Genomic DNA, 19,770 nt, shown 5'->3' on the forward strand with positions numbered 1-19,770 from the left:
CCTGTCTCAGAGCTGTTACTTCAGTGTAACCAATCCCCTGCCCTGTCTCAGCTGTTCTGAAAGCTGATTGGCTGGAAATAAACACATTGAAAACTGCACTTTGCAAGCTGCTAAAATTCCGGGCATTACTGATTGGATAATGCCCGGAATTTTAACCAATCAGAGAGCAGGGTTTTCAATAATGCCCGGAATTTTACTGCTTTAGTCTATAATTAATGGTAATATACGGTGTTAGTGCAGTAAACATAATTAATGCTATGAAAGGGGGAAAAATACATTGGGCACAAGTTGTTTCTTAGGTATTTAATATATATCTCAAATCATACAATTCACAAAAATGAAATTTGTTTTTCTAATTGAAAATGTAAAAATGTATCTAGTACAACATCTGAACTCATAAAGAAAATCTTTACACATCCCCAAAAGTTTCACAAAATGGTAATTAGTTTACAGAGAAGTTTACTTAAAAATTCACAAAAAAAGACAAAAAGAAATAACGGCAAGAAGAAATGAACAGAAGAAAAAAACTGCTGCAGATTTATGAAAATTCTGTTTCAATGTTAACATTTAAAGCTAATGGCATGTTTATTTTACTTCTTTTCAAATAAACGGGGTCAAATACAGTGAAATAACTGCCCAGCCATGATCTCAAATAATTGTGTTTACTATTTAACAGTGCAACAGTGATTCAGTGTAAACATTTACAGTGTTTATTTGATCTTGTATTCAAGTTGATGTGAGACCCACCTTACTGTCCTGAGTAGATAGCAGTTGGGGAAGGAAAAAAAACATGATTTAAAAAATCATGTAACTGACCTCTCTACTTGGCGCACTTGAAACAGAAAATGTCCCCTCTCTGTCTGCTTCTGCTCTTGAGTCAGGTATTATCAGGAGTCAGAATCTAGCCACTCTGCATCCTTTGATCAACAGTATCATTTTCCCCCCTCCCTTGGTTCAGTGGTTCTCATCTTTAGCTTCAGAGAATTATTAAAGTATACTTCACCAAAAATATGTCCAGGCTTTCATTTCCTGGGGCTAGGATTGAGGTTTGAAAAGAACCGCTACTTTATTTAGTTTAATGTACAATTAAAATAAATGAAGGATGCGCTTCCTTCATTTATTTTAATTGCACATTAATAAAAAAATTATATATTAATTTATATTGTTGAGGTATGGATATACATTATTGTACACCCATACTTTATACAGTCGTTATTACATGGTATACCATACAGTATAAGTAAATGAAAAAAATCATTGTAAAAATGATACAATTCTCAATATTAGAACAAGATTTGCATTAGCTTTTGGTATCGTACAGAAAAATCTCAGTTAGCAGCGCTGCTTAAATAACGCACCTTACAGTTTGACTAATGCGCATGTGCAGTGTATTAGAGAACGTATATCTGAGACATGATCATCTCAGTTAATAGTGCTGCTACTTTGAAGAACAGATGTTGTTTTTGCTGCTCATTATCTTTCCCCGTTAATAAGCACAGAAACAAATGTCTGTTCATTATTTGGAGAACATTACGTTATTTGGTCAAAATTACTGGCGCTCTGAGGATCTACCTCTTGGTTGGGATGCACAAAGATCTATAGAAAATCCTGCCCTTTAACCACAAGGGTAACTATTAACTTAGGTTGCTGTGATGCCTAGTTATAAATAGGACTGAACTACTGTTCACAGAACCAAGGGAATGAAAACTGAGTAAGGCTGTTGCTGATGTATACGGTAAGTATGGATTGAAGCAGAAAAGTAAAAGCTTTTCTGAAGTGAGCTTTCAAGATGGTACAGAGAAAAAAAGGCTAAGATAGCAACTAATAGTTGGAGAAAGACTTAAGATCAGTTCTATGGTACAAACTTTGTAAATGTATCCATTATTTTAATTACCTTTATTTTAGCTTAGAAGATAAAAAAAACCCACCAGAAATCAACAATTACTTTCTGGCTTAGCACCTTAGCATGTGACCAGGACATTCTGCTATCCCAGGCCTCAAAAGCCACAGTACAGTACTCTCATAGTCTCTTTGATAAAGCACCTCCTGTGTGAAACACATTAGAGTGTTTTTTTAATTATTTTGTACCAATAAATAGAAGTTTTAACTGCTGTTACCTGGCCTGGTTGAGTTTTCTTCGGTTGTGCACTGCCGTTTCGTGTCCTGTTCTCCCTACTGTACAGTACAGTGCATATTTTATACTTTACTGTTTTAAAATAAGACATAACAGTGCAGTATGTACTCGCTCTTTGGTATCATTATTTTCATCAGTGGGAGTAGTTTTATGGCGTAACAAGAGTTAGCAAGAACTATTTGACACAAATCATTATATGTGTAGATTCCTACTTTTCTGCATAATTTCCCACAATTTCTCATGTATTATACTTTAAACCAGGGGTGGCCAACTCCAGTCCTCAAGAGCCACCAACTGGTCAGATTTTCAGGATGTCCCTGCTTCAGCACAGGTAATGCAATCAGTGGCTCAGTGAATGACTGAGCCACTGATTGAGCCACATGTGCTAAAGCAGGGATATCCTGAAAACCTCACCTGATGGTGACCCTTGAAGATTGGAGTTGACCGCCGCTGCTTTAAATGCTTCTACCCTGCTTGAGAAACGTATACCAGTATATTGAATTGACACAGATATTATTCTTGGAAGTTAACAGATATGAAGGACTGAATAGTTAATCTTTTATGAGCTACACCATCTGCTTTATATAATGCCTCTATTATACATCTCAATTGAGTATCTTTACATATAGATTTAGAAATAGGTTGATGAGAAAGCCCATTTTGTGATGGTAATAATTAGCTATACCAGCTTTGTTATTATTTGTTGATTATACCCTAAAAAGTCAGAGACCCTCTTTCTGAAAAATGACATTGTAATATTATACATTCCGAGGAGTTCTGTGCAGCATCCCCACCTTCTATCTCTTTCTTAAACAATTATTCAATCCAGCCGATTTATCATACTGGCCAGTAGCGATTAAGCCTAAATATACACAGTGACGAGAAAAAGTTTGTGAACCACTTAGGATTTTCACACATTTCAAACCTAAAATGTTATTAGATCTTAATCTAAGTCCTAATAATAGATAAAGATAACCTGATCAAATAAATGCCAAAAAAACATGATACTGATTCAACATTCAATATCCATGTGTGAAAAAGAATAGGAACTTTTAGATTCAGTACCTGTGGCACCCCCTTGAGCAGTAATGACTTCAACTAAGGGCTTCCTGTAACTGCTGATCAGTCTCATATTGGTTTTGAGTAATTTGGGCCCATTCTTCCTTACATAACTGCTTCAACTCAGTGACATTTTGAGGGCTTCCTTGCATGGACAGCTCGCTTCAGGTCCTGCCACAACATTTTAGGTTATAGGTTCAGATGGCATCAATGTTCTTTTTAGGGAGCAGTGGTTTCCTCCTGGCTATTCTTCTATAAACTCTATTCTTGTTCAGTCTTTTTCTTAAAGTTGAGTCACGAAGACTCATATTAGCCAAGATAAGATGGCTTGCAGGTCCATGGATGTTACTCTGAGGTTCTTTGTGACTTTCTGGATGATTTGACGATTTTTCTTGGAGAGATGTTGATAGTACGACTGCTCCTGGGTAGAGTGATTGGTCTTGAACTTTCTGTATTTGTAAAATATCTGCCTGACAGTGGATTGGTGGAGCCCCAAATCCTTAGAAATGGGTATGTAACACTTTCTAGACTGATGAGCATCATAGAGTTCTATTGATCGTGGCATGACGTATTTCCATACACCTGTATTGTGGAGACCACCTCAAAAAATGTATAATCTTTATAGAGGGTGGGGCATCCCAAACTAACACATGAAGATCTACCTAATTATTTAAACGCCTGATACTAATTATCCCCTTTCATTTAGATCAAACCAGGGTTTCGCTTACTTTTGCACATAGAGTGTTTGCTGGCTAAACAGTGCGTTTGAAGGAAGCGGTTAATACCACTTGCTGCGCTGTCTGTGTGGTCACTGTACCATCAGGAGGTGGAGCGCTGAAGGACGGAGCCCAGAGACTACCGGGAAGGGTCTGTGCGTCACAGCCGGAAGTGACATCAGACCCGGACACCCGGAGGGCTGCGTGGTATCGCGAGTAACAGCACATCCATGCTGTGTGTACCGGAGCGGTTTCCGTGAATTGAGGGACAGCAGGACCGCCAAGGATCTGCAGTATTTAAAGGGTGAGCTATTCCAACACTGTCTCAACCCTGGGGTACCCCTCTTCACCATTACCTGCCCGGGCAGTGCACCATCCAAAGGACCAAGACTGTCTATCGGGTAATTGCCGTTTTCAATCCCCTGGAGACTGACAAACTGGTACCGCTTATCCATTCCATCAGCACTACTTTTAAATTACTATTTATGTATTGATTTCACATTGTTGTCCTAGAGGGGTTTTCCTAGGACTAGTTTATTTAATGAAGAATTCTAGTTTAATCACAACCCCCATTGTCTGCGCTTCTCACTTTTTTCTTTCTTGTTGTTACTTTTGCACATACCCTGACTATTAAATACTAATTGTTTGTCTCATTCATACATAATTTTTCTTTCAAAAGGCATAGAACTTGGTTAATCTAAACCCTATGGGATATTTAAGAAAAGACTGGTTTTGATTCAAGAAGGTTATCATGTAAAAACTGTGGAATTTCCGTAATTATCATTGCGGTTCACAAACTCTTTCTCGCAACTGTAGATGTGGACTGGATTTTCATGTAAATTACATCATTCATTGTTGGCAATGAAGGTAGAAAGATGCTCCTGACTAAAAAAAACAAAGTAGGCTAAACAAGAGAAAACACTGTGTACATAGCAACTGTGATGCCGAAAACTAAAAAATAAATTATATTGGTTAAATTATATGAAATGTGAAAATATTCTAGTTGTTGTAAATATGCTAGAGTTTGTGTGTTTTTTAAATATACGGAGTATAGAGCTTAGCGCCAACCACCCAAACAATGGTCAACTCCTATGTTGCATTTTTTGAGCATAAAAGTCCCTGCATGTTTCACAGCAGCGCTGGTACCATCTCATGTCCTGGCAGAGGTTTTTCTCACGTATAACTTTGCAATATACTGGCCACTGGTCCTGTAGACATTTGAAGGTTAGAGCAGCTGTACAAAAAGACAAATTAACAGGTATATTTACACACTGGTGAAATGAAAAATAAGCGCAAATAAAATTACTAATAAATCAAATAACACATATGGTATACTATCCTTAATGAGTGCAGCTCCCGACGTAGAATTCAAACCAAATTCAATCAGCAAACGAAGGAGAAACAGGTGCGCAAATCACATCAGGACATGGGAAGAAATTAGAAACACAAAATAGTGCAATATTGTAAACCCCAACAAATGATTTCAGTGTTGAAAGTTCTACAAAATTTGCACTCACGTGTATAACGTGAAATGAAAGCGTTGTGGTTATTAGAAGTTACCAACTTTTGTCGCCAGATAGGTACTCCAGATCCATAGAGAGGGGGGGAAATCCATATACAAAAAAGGGAAAGCAAAAATAGTATAGTACTGTTTTTAATATTAAAAACACAAAGTATTCCACTTACATAAATGCCTTTGTTTGTGAGCATTCTGACCACCCTGGGTCATATGGTCAGACAAAGATGTTCACAGCAACAGCATCTGGCCGTCACAGCATGCACTGGGCTGAATGAAGTTGTCTTCCACTCTGGATGTCATCAACAAGGGCTTCTTAGTAATCAGTGATTCACCCACCGCGCGTTTCCACTACAAAGTCTTCCTCAGGGGCTAATCCCCTGGTCTGAATGCTCACAAACAAAGGCACTTATGTAAGTGGAATACTTTGTGTTTTTAATATTAAAAACAGTAGTATACTATTTTTGCTTTCCTTTTTTGTATATGGATTTCCCCCCCCTCTCTATGGATCTGGAGTACCTATCTGGAGACAAAAGTTGGTAACTTCTAATAACCACAACGCTTTCATTTCACGTTATTCACATGAGTGCAAATTTTATAGAACTTTCAACACTGAAATCATTTGTTAGGTTGACAATATTGCACTATTTTGTGTTTCTAATTTCTTTCCATGTCCTGATATATTTACATACTGTAATTCTGATTTAGTGTATATTAAGAATGCTGTATTAAAGTAACATTTTGTATATTTTCAAATGCATAAAAGTAAGGACAATTGTATTATCAATTACATTTAGAGATAATCCAGTATATAAACTTTACTTTTTCATAAGTGAAGAGGTTCATTTATATTTTTTACTCAGTGTAAGCGAAATCGGAAAAAGAAAAATGTAATAATTATAATGGATCTCTCTTTGTGTATGTTCATTAGCTCAATACATTTTGATGGTGTAGTGCACATATTTCAACTTTCATGGTTAAGCAGTCACTTTGGTCTAATAAAATGAATGTTCATTTTATTAACTTCATATACAGTAATAAGAAGTTGACCTTTAAAACAACAGTCAGCGGGCTTGCACATTTTACAGAGGCAACCCAATAAACCTCATGTCTGTTCTAGATTTATTATGCAGTATAATAATTTTTCGGTCTTTCAGTGATAGGTAATGTTATTTTTAAGGTGTTTAACGAACATTGCATTTTGAATAATGTTATAACCTACTAATCAAAAATAAGTTATGAGGCTGACTAAAGTCATTTAGCAACAGGACAATATAACTTCTGTACAAAGTAGGTGAATCTAAATTTCATTCATCTGGTTTCTTATTAAGGAGGTAAACAAGGTCATTTGACGACAATAGGGATATGAAGATGACATATTATTGTTGCTACACTTATTGTACAATAGTATCCTGCTGTATAACTATATTTTAATGTCAGTAAGAGTGTATGTGCTGTAGTAGCACTGTACATCTAATTTTGCAGGCATAGTAAGTCCCTGACCTGTAGCACAATTTTAGTGCCTGAAGCACAGGAAGGGAAAGTGAATTGCCCAAGGTCACAAGGAGAGCAAACACAGGGATTCAAACCAGGGTTACCCATTACAAAGGCAGTGACATTACCACTGAGCTAGTGTACATCTTCCGGAACATGATCAGTGAAACTATTATTGGCTGCTTCATGTACGCGATTCCTGGTAAAGAGAAGTGTTTAATGAAGCTGAGCTATTCTAACTTCCAGGAATGCTAGAAATAAAATCTTACTACTACATAGGAGTGAGGTTTCATTAAACATTAATCACCTATAGTATTACATATGTAATGTAAATACTGTCTTAAAGACAAAACCCGTGTTTTAAATAAAGGTTTAAAAGAGCTGTTTTAACAGGTTTATTCCATCTGTGACAAAAGTCAATCTAATATGTATATCAAATGTGCTCAATGGTTTATAAAAATAATTATCAAGTGCTACTGTTATCTGCATACTGATAGTCCTTTCTTGTCCTCTTAAAGAAATATAGCTGGCAACATTATGGGTGTGGGCACTGGCATTATGTATTGGAAGTTAAACAGTGTGTATGTATGGAAATAAATGGTAACAGCAGATGCCTTTTAGTATACTATAGAATAGCAGACAAGGGTTTATGTTGAAAACGTACGTGCTCTACCTACAGTATGTAGGGAAATATTTACATGGCCTGAATGCCCACTGAAAAGATGCTTTCATCTTACTAATTGCAGTCAAAAGTTATAAATCACTTCATAAATGTGCCTTGCTGTCTAACCATTCATAGTAAGGATATTTGCTGGGCATACAGTAAAAGACATTCAATGCATTAACAGTATTTAGTAAAAGTATTTTTTTCCCTTACCAAGTCGTGGTGAAGTTATTGTATTAACATTTATTTTCTCATTACATGCTTGTAGATGACATGGTCTATATGCTGCTGGTTTTTCAGACGAAAAGCATTCATGTCCATGCCTTCCAGTAATCTTGTGCATGCATTGAATCACTCTAGATTGCATGCCTTTTCCACACGTCACAGAACACTAGGTGCACAATAAAAGAATACAGTTATGAAATAAAACGATATCTGGGATATAAAGTAAATAAGACATATATAATGCATTGCACATGTTAAGGTTTGGGCTTGTCTAAAACATAATCAATGTAAAGAAAACTGCAAAATATTTCTGGTCAGCTTCAATCCAAAATTTTGTTTTAAAGCTGTTGTGAAAATGATTACTGATCAGTGGCTCTAGAAAGATCGAATGGTGAAGCATATGCAGCGTAACCAGTCACGACTTATAGGGACTTATTCAATAAAACAACACTATCACACTGTATTGAAGAAGTCCAATAAGCCCCAAACCAGGCAATGAAATTTGTTAAGAGCAGTAATTTCTGATTTATAATATCTGTGGGCCGGATCCACAAACATCCCATTATTGAAAGCGAACGCATAGTTACATTACAATAACGTGACGTTAGGCCTATGGTAAATTCCACCCATAGTTTTTCCTTGTAATTGCTTTGTGCTAAACAGAGGGAAAATAACATTCGGCGTTGTTTTAGGTAACGTCACATTATGAGCCGTGAAATATCAGAGCTTTTAAATGGCAAGAGAATACTCGTTGTGGATTTTCAGGTACTAGCCGTCTTTAACACGTTGTTCAGGTACTCTACTTGATACATACTGTATATAACCCCCTGTGGGATGAGCTCATACACTTTCACACTGCTCCCTGGCAGGTTTCTCTCCAATGTGCTCTGAACATGTGACTGTGATGGACATGATTGCAGTCAATAATAACAGAAGTGTAAGGACTATAAGGGAGAGGAGCCATGAGGAAGGGGGGGTGGCCATGTTGAATCAGATCTGTGCAGACCTGAGTGCTATCAGGTCCAGGCGAGGTCTGCAGAATGTGCACATGGCAGCTGGAGAGAGAGTTACAGTTCCAGATGGCTACAGTTACAGTTGTGGAGTGAAAGACCAAGTCCTGCAGGAGGGGACCCTCAACGGCTATAAAAGCACAGTGATACCGAAGCACCATTTTCAAGGAACAGGTCTGGAACAGGTTCAGTGCACAATGAGCTCCCACATGTGCCGGCACCATCACAAGCCAACATACCCAGGATTGGGTGGCTACTACAGTACTGAAACTGATTCACATCCATGCAACAATTATGTAGTAAGCAGATTACAGTGTAATGATCCTCATCTGAGGATCACAAAGTACCAGAGTCAGTAAGATATATAAGTAAACTGGTTGTATTGCCCATACAGTGTCTGTATTCTTCCTGCGACCTCATAATTTACTGGGCCACACGTGGCCTACGGTGAACAGGGACTCTGGTCCCAGCCGCAGCTATAGTTATAAGTTTGAGAGCTAAAAATAAAGGGGTTACACATAAACTATAAATAATTTATTTTGCAGGAGATATGTAGCCACTGAAGCGTAGCACCTATAAGCTATATATATATATATAGCTTATATAAAAGTCTTCACGTTCTAGATTTCTAACGGGGCCTGTATCGCATGAAGTAGGGGGACCCAAGGCTGCAACCAATGCGGTTCAGCTCAGGAAACCCCCTGCATATGTAAACTAGTATTAAAATGTATATTTATACTGTATGATCGCCTGTAAGAGCCTTGCATGGAGACGCAGAATCTCCATGCAGGTTTTACATTGTGCTATTTTATCTATCAGCTATCATGCTGTAGAATTCACAACACGATAGTAGGGGGAAAAGAAAAACAGGTTGGACTTAACAAAATGCCCTTCACTTGTTAGTGAATCCCGCATATGGCTTCCTTTTTTAAGTACGATCACAAAATGCACACTCGCGCGCAAAAGCTCACTGCTTAGTGAATCGCCACCATTGTGTGAGACACTCCAGCTGGAGCTTGCACCGCATGGAGGCCCGAATCTTAGGTGAGAGGGGATTGCTGTCACAGGCCCCACTGTGTGGACCTGTCTCAGCTAGTCTGCAAGCTACCCCTGGTGTACTGGAGTACCCAAGCAGGTATCACAAGTGCACCAACGGTTCACATCACAGGGGGGTAGCGTTGCCTCACAGTTTGGGTGGGCTTGCTCATGTGGACACCGGGGTACAGGTGCGCAGGGCACCCTCAACACTTTGGGGGACTCACTCAGGGTTGTGGGTGTATTGCAAATTACCCTTATATTATTGTTATATGTGTGTCAGTAAATAGAAGATATATATACAGTGCTTGACAAATCACCCAAAAATCTACTCGCCGAACCAAAAAATCTACTCGCCACCTAGTCCCGCCCGCGTGAATAAAATATATAAATTGAATAAATTCCTAGTAAGAACAACATTAGTTTTTGACAAGTTTATTTATTGTATTACATTTTACAACAATTAGTCCTTGTTACGTGTGTGTGTATAAATGTCGGATCTAGAAAAAAAAGCCAGATGTGAATGACTAGTTTCCTGAACCCCTTGACCAGTGTCTGGATGCCCCCGCTTCACAATATCTAAAGCAGCAATCCCACCTGGGATCTTACCTGATCCGCAGTCCCTTCATTCCCGCAATGCTATATTTTGGAGGGGAGGTGTTCCCTACATGTCTTCTGGGTTAGGGGGGATTCCGATGTCTCCTGTGTGAAGCTCGAGAGTCAGATCTGGAAGAAAGCAGTATAGGTTATTTTGGTGTAGGTATAGGGCAGTTAAGATATACAGGGTAAATAAAATATCAAGAGTGTGAGACAGAGAGAGTGTGGGTGAGAGACAGACAGAGAATGTGGGTGAGAGACAGAGAGAGAGTGTGGGTGAGAGACAGAGAGAGAGAGAGAGTGTGAGACAGATAGAGAGTGAGACACAGAGGGTGAGACACAGAGGGTGAGAGGGTGAGAGAAAGAGGGGAGACAGAGAGAGACAGGGGAGACAGAGAGAGAGGGGAGACAGAGGGGGAGACAGAGAGAGGGGGTGAGCGAGTGACATGACTGGGTGACTGACTGACTGGGTGGGGGGCTACCTTCTCCCACTCCGGGTGGGAAACCAAGGAGACCGAAGGGGGGACACCTGCCAGAGGGGCAGAATATAAATAAACAAATGCACACACAGAGGAAGAGGGGGGTTAAGCCTGAGAGGGCAAGATTCAGTACTTACCTCTCTGTAGATGCAGGCAGGGCGGGCCTGCCTGCATGCGAACAAAAAAAAAAGTCCTAGCAGCGAGCGCGAGCCAAACAGGCAGGGGGATTTTTTTCCTCTCCCTTCTTCTGTACAGGGGAATTATAAGTCGCCAGCCCGCAATATCCACTCGCCAGGTGCGACCTGCCAACTGGATTTGTCGAACACTGTATATATATATATATATATATATATATATATATATATATATATTAGAGAAAAAGAGAAAAGAAGCGCCCGATCCTTGTGTAAAATCAGATGAACAAAGTTTAATATCTCATGGACAAGACAAATGCACACTTACAATTTGTCTGATAAAATAAAGCATGTTATGGGACCTGCCCATGCACCAACTGAGGACTCCTCGGTCTCTTCTTTGTGTGTGAGTGTCAGTATTGGCTCCAAAAAGGATGTTGCTGTCATCTGCTGTCTCCAGGGGAGTAATCCTTAGTGTTTGTGAGCACTCAATCTCCACATGCAGCTGCCATTTAGCCTTTCTTCTCACACTTGAAACCGGAAAAAAATCTTCAGGCAAGTCCTTGCCTCCTCACGCTGGTGCTGAGAGCTGCCCTGTCACTGTAGGCTCACTGCCAGATATCCCTACGCGTTTCTTCCGACTCTGCGGATTTCATCAGGGGAAGAGCAGAGTCGGAAGAAACGCGTAGGGATATCTGGCAGTGAGCCTACAGTGACAGGGCAGCTCTCAGCACCAGCGTGAGGAGGCAAGGACTTGCCTGAAGATTTTTTTCCGGTTTCAAGTGTGAGAAGAAAGGCTAAATGGCAGCTGCATGTGGAGATTGAGTGCTCACAAACACTAAGGATTACTCCCCTGGAGACAGCAGCTGACAGCAACATCCTTTTTGGAGCCAATACTGACACTCACACACAAAGAAGAGACCGAGGAGTCCTCAGTTGGTGCATGGGCAGGTCCCATAACATGCTTTATTTTATCAGACAAATTGTAAGTGTGCATTTGTCTTGTCCATGAGATATTAAAACTTTGTTCATCTGATTTTACACAAGGATCGGGCGCTTCTTTTCTCTTTTTCTCTAATAGGTACTGTGGGAGTTCGGTGAGCCCAAGAATAAGCAGCCTGGACCTTTTGCAAATCAACTTATCATGGACACATGTGGACTTAAGTATTTTTAATATTCACTGCATTTATAGGTTCATAATCGTGTATTGAATTTTTCATTGCCTATCACATGAACTCATTTTTTATATTTGCATTTTTTAGTAAAGTCCCAGTGACACTCAGTGTCATTTTTACCCACATCAATTGGCAATATCTTTTTTATTGCTTTTTTTTATTTTTTTATTTTTATATGTTATGCACACTTCTTTTTTGCTTTTGTGTTTTTATCCAATAGTCACTTTTAGTTTTTCCTGCCATAATACATTTAGTTATTTTCACACCACTGTTTATTGGGCATATTTGCCTGGTGCAATTTCTTGCCACATCTATCAGGGCTGCAGCAATTTAGGTATAGTGTGTGAAGGGCGCTGTCTATATTTTCTGTCACTTTAATATATATATATATATATATATATATATACATATATATATATATATATATGTATGTATGTATGTATGTATGTATATATATATATATATATATATATATATATATATATATATATATATATTACAACAAGACAAACTGCCTGCAACAGACTAAGCAAATAATGAGTACTTAAATTAGTAATATAATAACCACTAACGGTGCTAGGGACTAGAAGTAATATAATAATGAAAAGAAAAAGAAAAGTGTTCCAACTCAGCACTCAAGTATACTCAGAACAAATATCAAAGAAAATTATTATTTTACAGCACAAATAATCAATCATAAAATACAAAAAAATATTAAAACAAACCCTGACATCCTCCTGTGATAGAATACAGTATGTATCAGACAGGGGAAATCCCCTATGAAGATACTGATGGATCCCTAATACCCAAGGCAAGGGAAAAAAGCATATAAGCACAAAATATATGTAGAACAAGGGGTTAACAATAACCCCTTGAACCTACAAGGCCGGCCTCACCCCTAGTAAATATAAAACCACACAGCAAGCATAGATAACACATGCACCAAATTGCCTAATACATGCTGATGTCAAATACATATATTATATACATACACCGTAAATGCAGTTGGTATAATCAAGGCAAACCAGGCACAGTACCAAAAAGAGACTGTTATTATGGGATCAACAAAGGTTAACAGTTCACATCAGTTACCATAATCCATGAGACCATCCATGCCACACTGTGATAGTAAAATGTCCAAAGGATAAAGATCTTCCAATTGGGGGTCCATCCGCAGGGGAGTCAGGGAAAAACAAACACCCCAACACGTGTTTCACCCTCGCTTCATCAGGGGGCTTAAAATAATGCATGCTACCAAGGATTTAAATAGCACATTGATTATAATGCCATCCAGCCTGCAGCTGTGCAAAGGTGGAAGTTTGCCTGAGGAAGGTGCCACTCTGAGGACCGAAACATTGGCTGCCCTGTGTTGTTAATACACTTTGTTTATTCATCTAAACTGCGGTGTGCTGTCTCTTTGTTACCTGGATCCTCCTGGTCACCTCGTGGACGTGACATTGTCCAGTTTTATTAATTATTTGCCATCTCACTTACGGGACTTTCTACATTTGGTAAATCAATACCAAGCGCAGCCATTACTTTGTCATCCTTGCGGGAGCTGTTACAATCTATCCGGTGAGCCCAGTGACGTCGAGTTCTCGCGGGATTGTGATCGGAGACCCATTGCAGTGACGAGGGGCTTGGAGTGGGAAGACACTCCTTACCTCTTCCGGTACACGGAGTGCACCGTGGAAGCTGTTGATTTCCCTCCATATCGGACGAACAAACAAACAAGCAGCTTGTTTCCTGCATTCTGGATGGCGATTGAGTATTACTCATAAATGCTTGTATTCCCATTATGTTTGTGAGTGTGCATTTTTATACATTCAACTCCACATACATTTTTGTAAACTTTACTACGCTATGAGTGCGCCTGTTTTTTGTTTGTTTATATATATAGCTTTGAGCACAGCCAGGGTTAAGGTGCATACCCAGAAAACCACTCACAGACAGCTGTTTCGACCTTAATGGGTCTCATCAGTGTGGGGTTGATTAACTGGGTATGCAAAGAAGCTAAAGGATAGGCCAACCATAATACTGAGTTAAGTTATGGTGAGTAAAAAAAGTGACAAAAACCCTCCACAGCAAAGCAAATATGCAAATGTAAATACAACTCATCTGCATGTCTTAGGCAGGTCTGCAACCCCGCCTTTCCCCATTATCACCCAGCACACAGCACTTGGTTTTTGAAGCAAAAAGTGGCACTGTGTGCTCATTTGCATGTCATTTCCCAGAATCCATTTCTGCAGTGGAAGTGCTGTGTGCTGGGTGATAATGGGGAAAGGCGGGGTTGCAGACCTGCCTAAGACATGCAGATGAGCATACAGTTGTATTTACATTTGCATATTTGCTTTGCTGTGGAGGGTTTTTGTCACTTTTTTTACTCACCATAACTTAACTCAGTATTATATATATATATATATATATATATATATATATATATATATATATAGAGGTATCAGTACCGTGTTAGCCGAGCTTCAATAATCAAAAAAATAAAAAAATAAATAGATGATACCGTTCTGTGGCTAACAAAATGCTTTTATTTGTGCGAGCTTTCGAGATACACTGATCTCTTCTTCCGGCGATGTTACAAACTGTAACATCGCCGGAAGAAGAGATCAGTGTATCTCGAAAGCTCGCACAAATAAAAGCATTTCGTTAGCCACAGAACGGTATCATCTATTTATTTTTTTATTTTTTTGATCATATATATATATATATATATATATATATATATATATATATATATATATATATTATATATATATATATATATATTGTGTGGTATTGTTATTACTGTTTGTATTGGTTCCTATGAGGAGTCATCCCACCAACGCTGTGATCCTTCATAGGGGGAGGTGTGCACTAAGAGAAAGAGAGCTCACCCCAGGCTACCAAGAGCGAAGGGTAAGGCCTCCTGTGAGTGTACAGGTATCAGCAGAACGCAAATTCGCCCGTGGTTTCCCGTTGGCCTAGCGAAAGGGGGCTACATTTGGAGGCACTGCTGAGATTTCAGACCAGGGGTGCCCAAAGTTAGTACAATCCAAATTATGTCGCTGATCATATCATTACCATCCCGGCGGGAGGTCAATGAATGGGCGTTTAAAAGCTACATACTGTAAGGTCCGTCCGCTCGCAGCCCTTACCACCCATGGCTCTCCTCTGCAGTAGGGACTCACACGCACCCGCTCCTCCCGTTGGAGGCACGCACAGGGCGCGTACCGCCACTGCTCCTGGACCGGCGGGGGCACGCACACGCATGCACCACCGCGACGACCTCCACGAGTACCAGCAAGTCAGCTGGCTAGCGCAGGCACCGCTGCGTGTCCCCGTCGAGGTCACGCATCGTGGGCGCATGCATCCTCACACAGGACTCCAGCAATTACATTGATGCCTGCACACCTGCCCTGCATCCTGCATCCTCCTACCAGCGCTCCACTTACCTCTGACCTCACTCCTGGGTAAGGTCTCCCATTGGCTCCTTCTAGTATATAGCTTCAGTCAGCGCTGGGCTAATTGCTGAGCATAGTCTGTGGAACAAGAAATAGCGCAAACCCTATAAATAAAATAAATGCAAAAATACAAATTAATATCACCAATGGAGATGCTGCTGGTGTAAGGATTGAACAACCCATCAGAGAACGAAACAGAAGCACTCAAAGCGTTCAGAGAACGAAACAGAAGCACTCAAAGCGCAAAACTTCCACTGGGTTGTATAAGGTGATCACACACGAAATCTGGATGCAGGAACTCCCAGGATGATGTGAAGAGAAACAGAGAAAAATATAGTGCAACACAATTTAATGAACATAAAATAGAGCAAAGAAGCTCAGGCCACTCACATACTATAGAAGAAAATAGGCGATTTGACCACTCTGGGTCCTGCAGTGCTGTATAGTTGTGTAACTGGAACGTATGGTGTCTCTGTGTATAGACCAACACTTCCTCACGCTGCTTGCTTCCGCATTCAGGTGGCGGGTGACGTCATCAACCTCGACGTCCAAACTTTCACCGATAGCGCCAGTTGTGGTGTAGACAGCAGGTACTTAGGTCACACGATCCAAGGGTCCAGATCAGCACACTGCAGATAAACTTGTAGTCCATGGATGGCTCTTGAAATAGCCCTACGCGTTTCGTTCGGATAAGACCAAACTTCCTCAGGGATGTATGAATCTAATGAGTAAAGTCCCGGTTCAAATAGTCCCTACAAGCGTTGGCGTCACGTCGCAGATGGGGGATGGCACATACATCAGAAATACCCTGCAGGTCTCTGGCCTGTAGCCTATGTGAGTCGCAGTCTGACACCAAGTGAACAGAATAACCCTGTCCATAAACTGGAATTCCTGGCGCTCAAGTGGGCTTATCTACACAGGGTCCCCATCGAGGTGCGGACCGACAACAACCTGTTGACATACATCCTGACCTCTGCCAAGTTAGATACCATGTGATGTGCTCCACAGCGGCTTTTGTGCAGCTACTGCCATGTGATGTGCTCCACAGGACAAAGTAGCTTTCTCCGAACTCATAGTGGCGGACTCATTAGAATGCCATTCTAAGGCACTTCCTCCAGCATACTGCCATACAGATGGCATGTCCATAACCCAAGCTCAGATAACTAAGCTGGAAAGAGCTAGTGGTACAACAGATGTGAGACCTGGTGGCTTAAGCCATCCATCGGGCCATCTAAGAAAATAATCCCTCCTTGGTAAAGCGTGTTCCAGCCGCAATGGTTGCTATTCTCATGAGGGAATGGGACAAGTTCCAAATAGACCTCTATCGAGTCATCCCCTATCATAACCACCCCAATAGGAGACAACTACAGTAGTCCTGCCCAGAAGATTGCAGTACCAGGTCCTACAGTCCTGACACGATGAACACAGACACCTGGGGGTGGACAAGCCATTTGGACTCATAAGAGACTGGTTCTTCTGGCCCAGGATGTGTGAATCAGTGGAGTACCATTGCCAGAGGTGTCTGCAATGCATACAGTGGAAAACACTGCCTACATGTGCAACCCCAATGGGCCACCTGAAGAGCTCTGGTCCCATGGACCTAGTCTGTATGGACTTTCTCTGCATCAAGCCAGACTCTAGGGGATGTTCTCATAGTAAAGGATCATTACACCCGGTACGCCCAAGTGTTCCCCACCAAGGACCAAAAATCTCTTATGGTAGCCAAAAAACTGTAGGAGAAGTACTTCGTACATTACGGCCTACTGAATCGGATTCACTCTGACCAAGGGTGGCACATCAAGAGCAAGCTGATCAATGCGCTTCTAAAGCTTCTCAATTTCTATAAGTCTCGCACAACTCCCTATCATCCTGAAGGAGATGCTCTTCCAGAGCAGTTGAACCAAACCCGACTGGATATGCTGGGCACTCTGAAGGACTCCGAGAAGGCTGGATGGAGCAAGCACGTGGAGCATATGGTGCGTGCTTATAATTGCACCAGGCACGAGTCCACCTGTTATTCGCCCTACTTCCTCATGTTCGGTTGGGAGGCCTGACTACCAGTAGATATCCACCTATGGATTTCTTTGATGGGGTACCAAACATGACGCATAAGTATGTACAGCAACTGAAGGACAACCTCCAGAGAGCGTACAGCTTGATAGAATAAACCACCACCAAACTCAACCAAAACAACAAGCGGAGGTACGATTGTAAGGTACGACATCGGGAGCTTCAGCCTGGAGACAGGGTTCTCTTTTGGAACCTGGGAAGCACAAACTAGCCGACCGATGGCGAGAGGCTCCCTTCGAGGTGGCGTCGCAGATGCCTGACCTCCCTGTCTATCGCATCAAGGATTCGGAGGGGCGGATAAAAGTCTAGCATCGGAATTATTTTTACCAATCCCTAAAATGGGAGGAAATGAAACTGTCGCCCATACTGCCCTCCACTGAACAGGAAAATTCCAGCGGGATTCCGAATAGGTTCAGTAGAAGTAAACAAAGATCCAATGGAAAGTACTTCTTCGAAAACCCATAGAGACTGGTGGTCCGCACCAGAAGAAGAATCAGTTAATGGCCCTTTCAGTCAGGCGCGTGCTCCAGTGTCCTCAACGAATCGTCTCTGGACCCAAAGAGTCATATCTTTACCCCAAAGGGTGTTAATGACATTCAGTCTATGAGAGGGCAAGGGCCTCAAGCCGATGGTAGTTTCTCTGACCATGAAGACCTGGTTACGTAGGAGTAGTTCGTCGGAGTGAAAGACTGAGTCATCCTCCCATGAGGGTGGCTTACGATTCATTAGAGGCACCCCACTATGAACCTCAGCAGTCGTCTCGGGATATGTTAGCCTCCCTAAAGGTGATTCTGACTAAAATATTGAATACCATTTAATTGCATATTGTTGTGCTGTTATTTTCATTATATAAAAGTTGTATGTATAAGATGAATTTTTGTTATTTAAACATTATGTTTTGGTCCTCAAGCGAGGATGTTGGATTCTCCACCAGAGGGAGGATGTAACAGGGTCCCCTTACCCTGCATCTGGGTTGGGGAACCACTCTGATTCTCGTTGGTGCTCTGCAGCAGGCGGCGGCCATTTAAGAAGGCATTGCGCATGTGCGAGACTAGTCGCATGCACAGGACTCGAATGTGGCGGCCATCTTGCAGGTGGCACCGCGGAGAACATTGCGCATGTGCAGGACATGGAAAATGCGGCATCAATCTTGTAGGTGGCGCCACAGGGACAATGCACGTGCGCGAAGGACAGGAAACGGAGGGAGGAGGAGGATATTCTCCACGGGACTAGAGCCCATGAGTGAGTCACGTGGGAGCCAGGACAGGAGTAGGTAGTGTCCAGAGAGCAAGTGGCTTCCAGGGCTAGGCCTAGATACTGCCCCTTAGGGCCCAGATAGGCCCTGAGCCACACAGTTTAAGTATTGTAGGGAAGGCCCCTAGATAAGGACCCCCTCACCGTAGTACTACGCAACACTACCACGCTGGTGGACTGACGTCCACGTGGCAGACTGCGGCCTTGGACCCTGCTGCAAGTGTTCAGAGACATTGTGTGAGACACTCGAGCTGGAGCTTGCACCGCGTGGAGGCCTGGATCCTTGGATGAGAGGGGATTGCTGTCGGAGGCCCCTCTGCATGGTCCTGTCTCAGCAAGTCTGCAAGCTGCCCCAGGTGTACTGGAGTACACAGGCAGGTATCACAAATGCACTGCCAGTTCACATCACAGGGAGGTAGCGCTACCTCACACTTTGGGTGGGCTTGCCTGTGTGGTCATTGGGTACTCAGGGTTGTGGGTGTTTGGCATATTACCCATATATTATTGTTATATGTGTGCCAGTAAATACAAGTTAAATATATATATAGTCTGGTATTGTTATTACTGTTTGTAATGGTTCCTATGGTTCCTATGAGGAGTCATCCCGCCAACACTGGGATCCCTCATAGGTGGAGGCGCAGCACTAAGAGAGAGCTTACCCCAGGCTCCCAGAAGTGGAGGCTCAGGCCTCTTGTGAGTGTACAGGTATCAGCAGCATGCGTAGGCGCCCGCGGTTTCCCTTAGGCATAGAGA

General features: G+C 41.5%; 1 protein-coding gene across 1 annotated transcript in view; it reads right to left on the reverse strand.

Annotated features, from left to right (window-relative positions):
• Nucleotides 1–209: 209 nt before the first annotated feature.
• ADAMTS19 (ADAM metallopeptidase with thrombospondin type 1 motif 19) overlaps nt 210–19,770 on the reverse strand; it is a 406,770-nt gene continuing 387,209 nt past the window's right edge. Inside the window, exons 21-22 of the mRNA XM_075600164.1 lie at nt 7,797–7,974; nt 210–5,143 (exon numbers count right to left, since the gene is read on the reverse strand). Of these exons, the coding sequence (XP_075456279.1) occupies nt 4,992–5,143; nt 7,797–7,974 (330 nt within the window). The 3' untranslated portion in view covers nt 210–4,991. The remainder of the gene's footprint in view (nt 5,144–7,796; nt 7,975–19,770) is intronic.

This window comes from Ascaphus truei, chromosome 1 (assembly GCF_040206685.1).
Source record: "Ascaphus truei isolate aAscTru1 chromosome 1, aAscTru1.hap1, whole genome shotgun sequence".
NCBI lineage: Eukaryota > Metazoa > Chordata > Amphibia > Anura > Ascaphidae > Ascaphus > Ascaphus truei.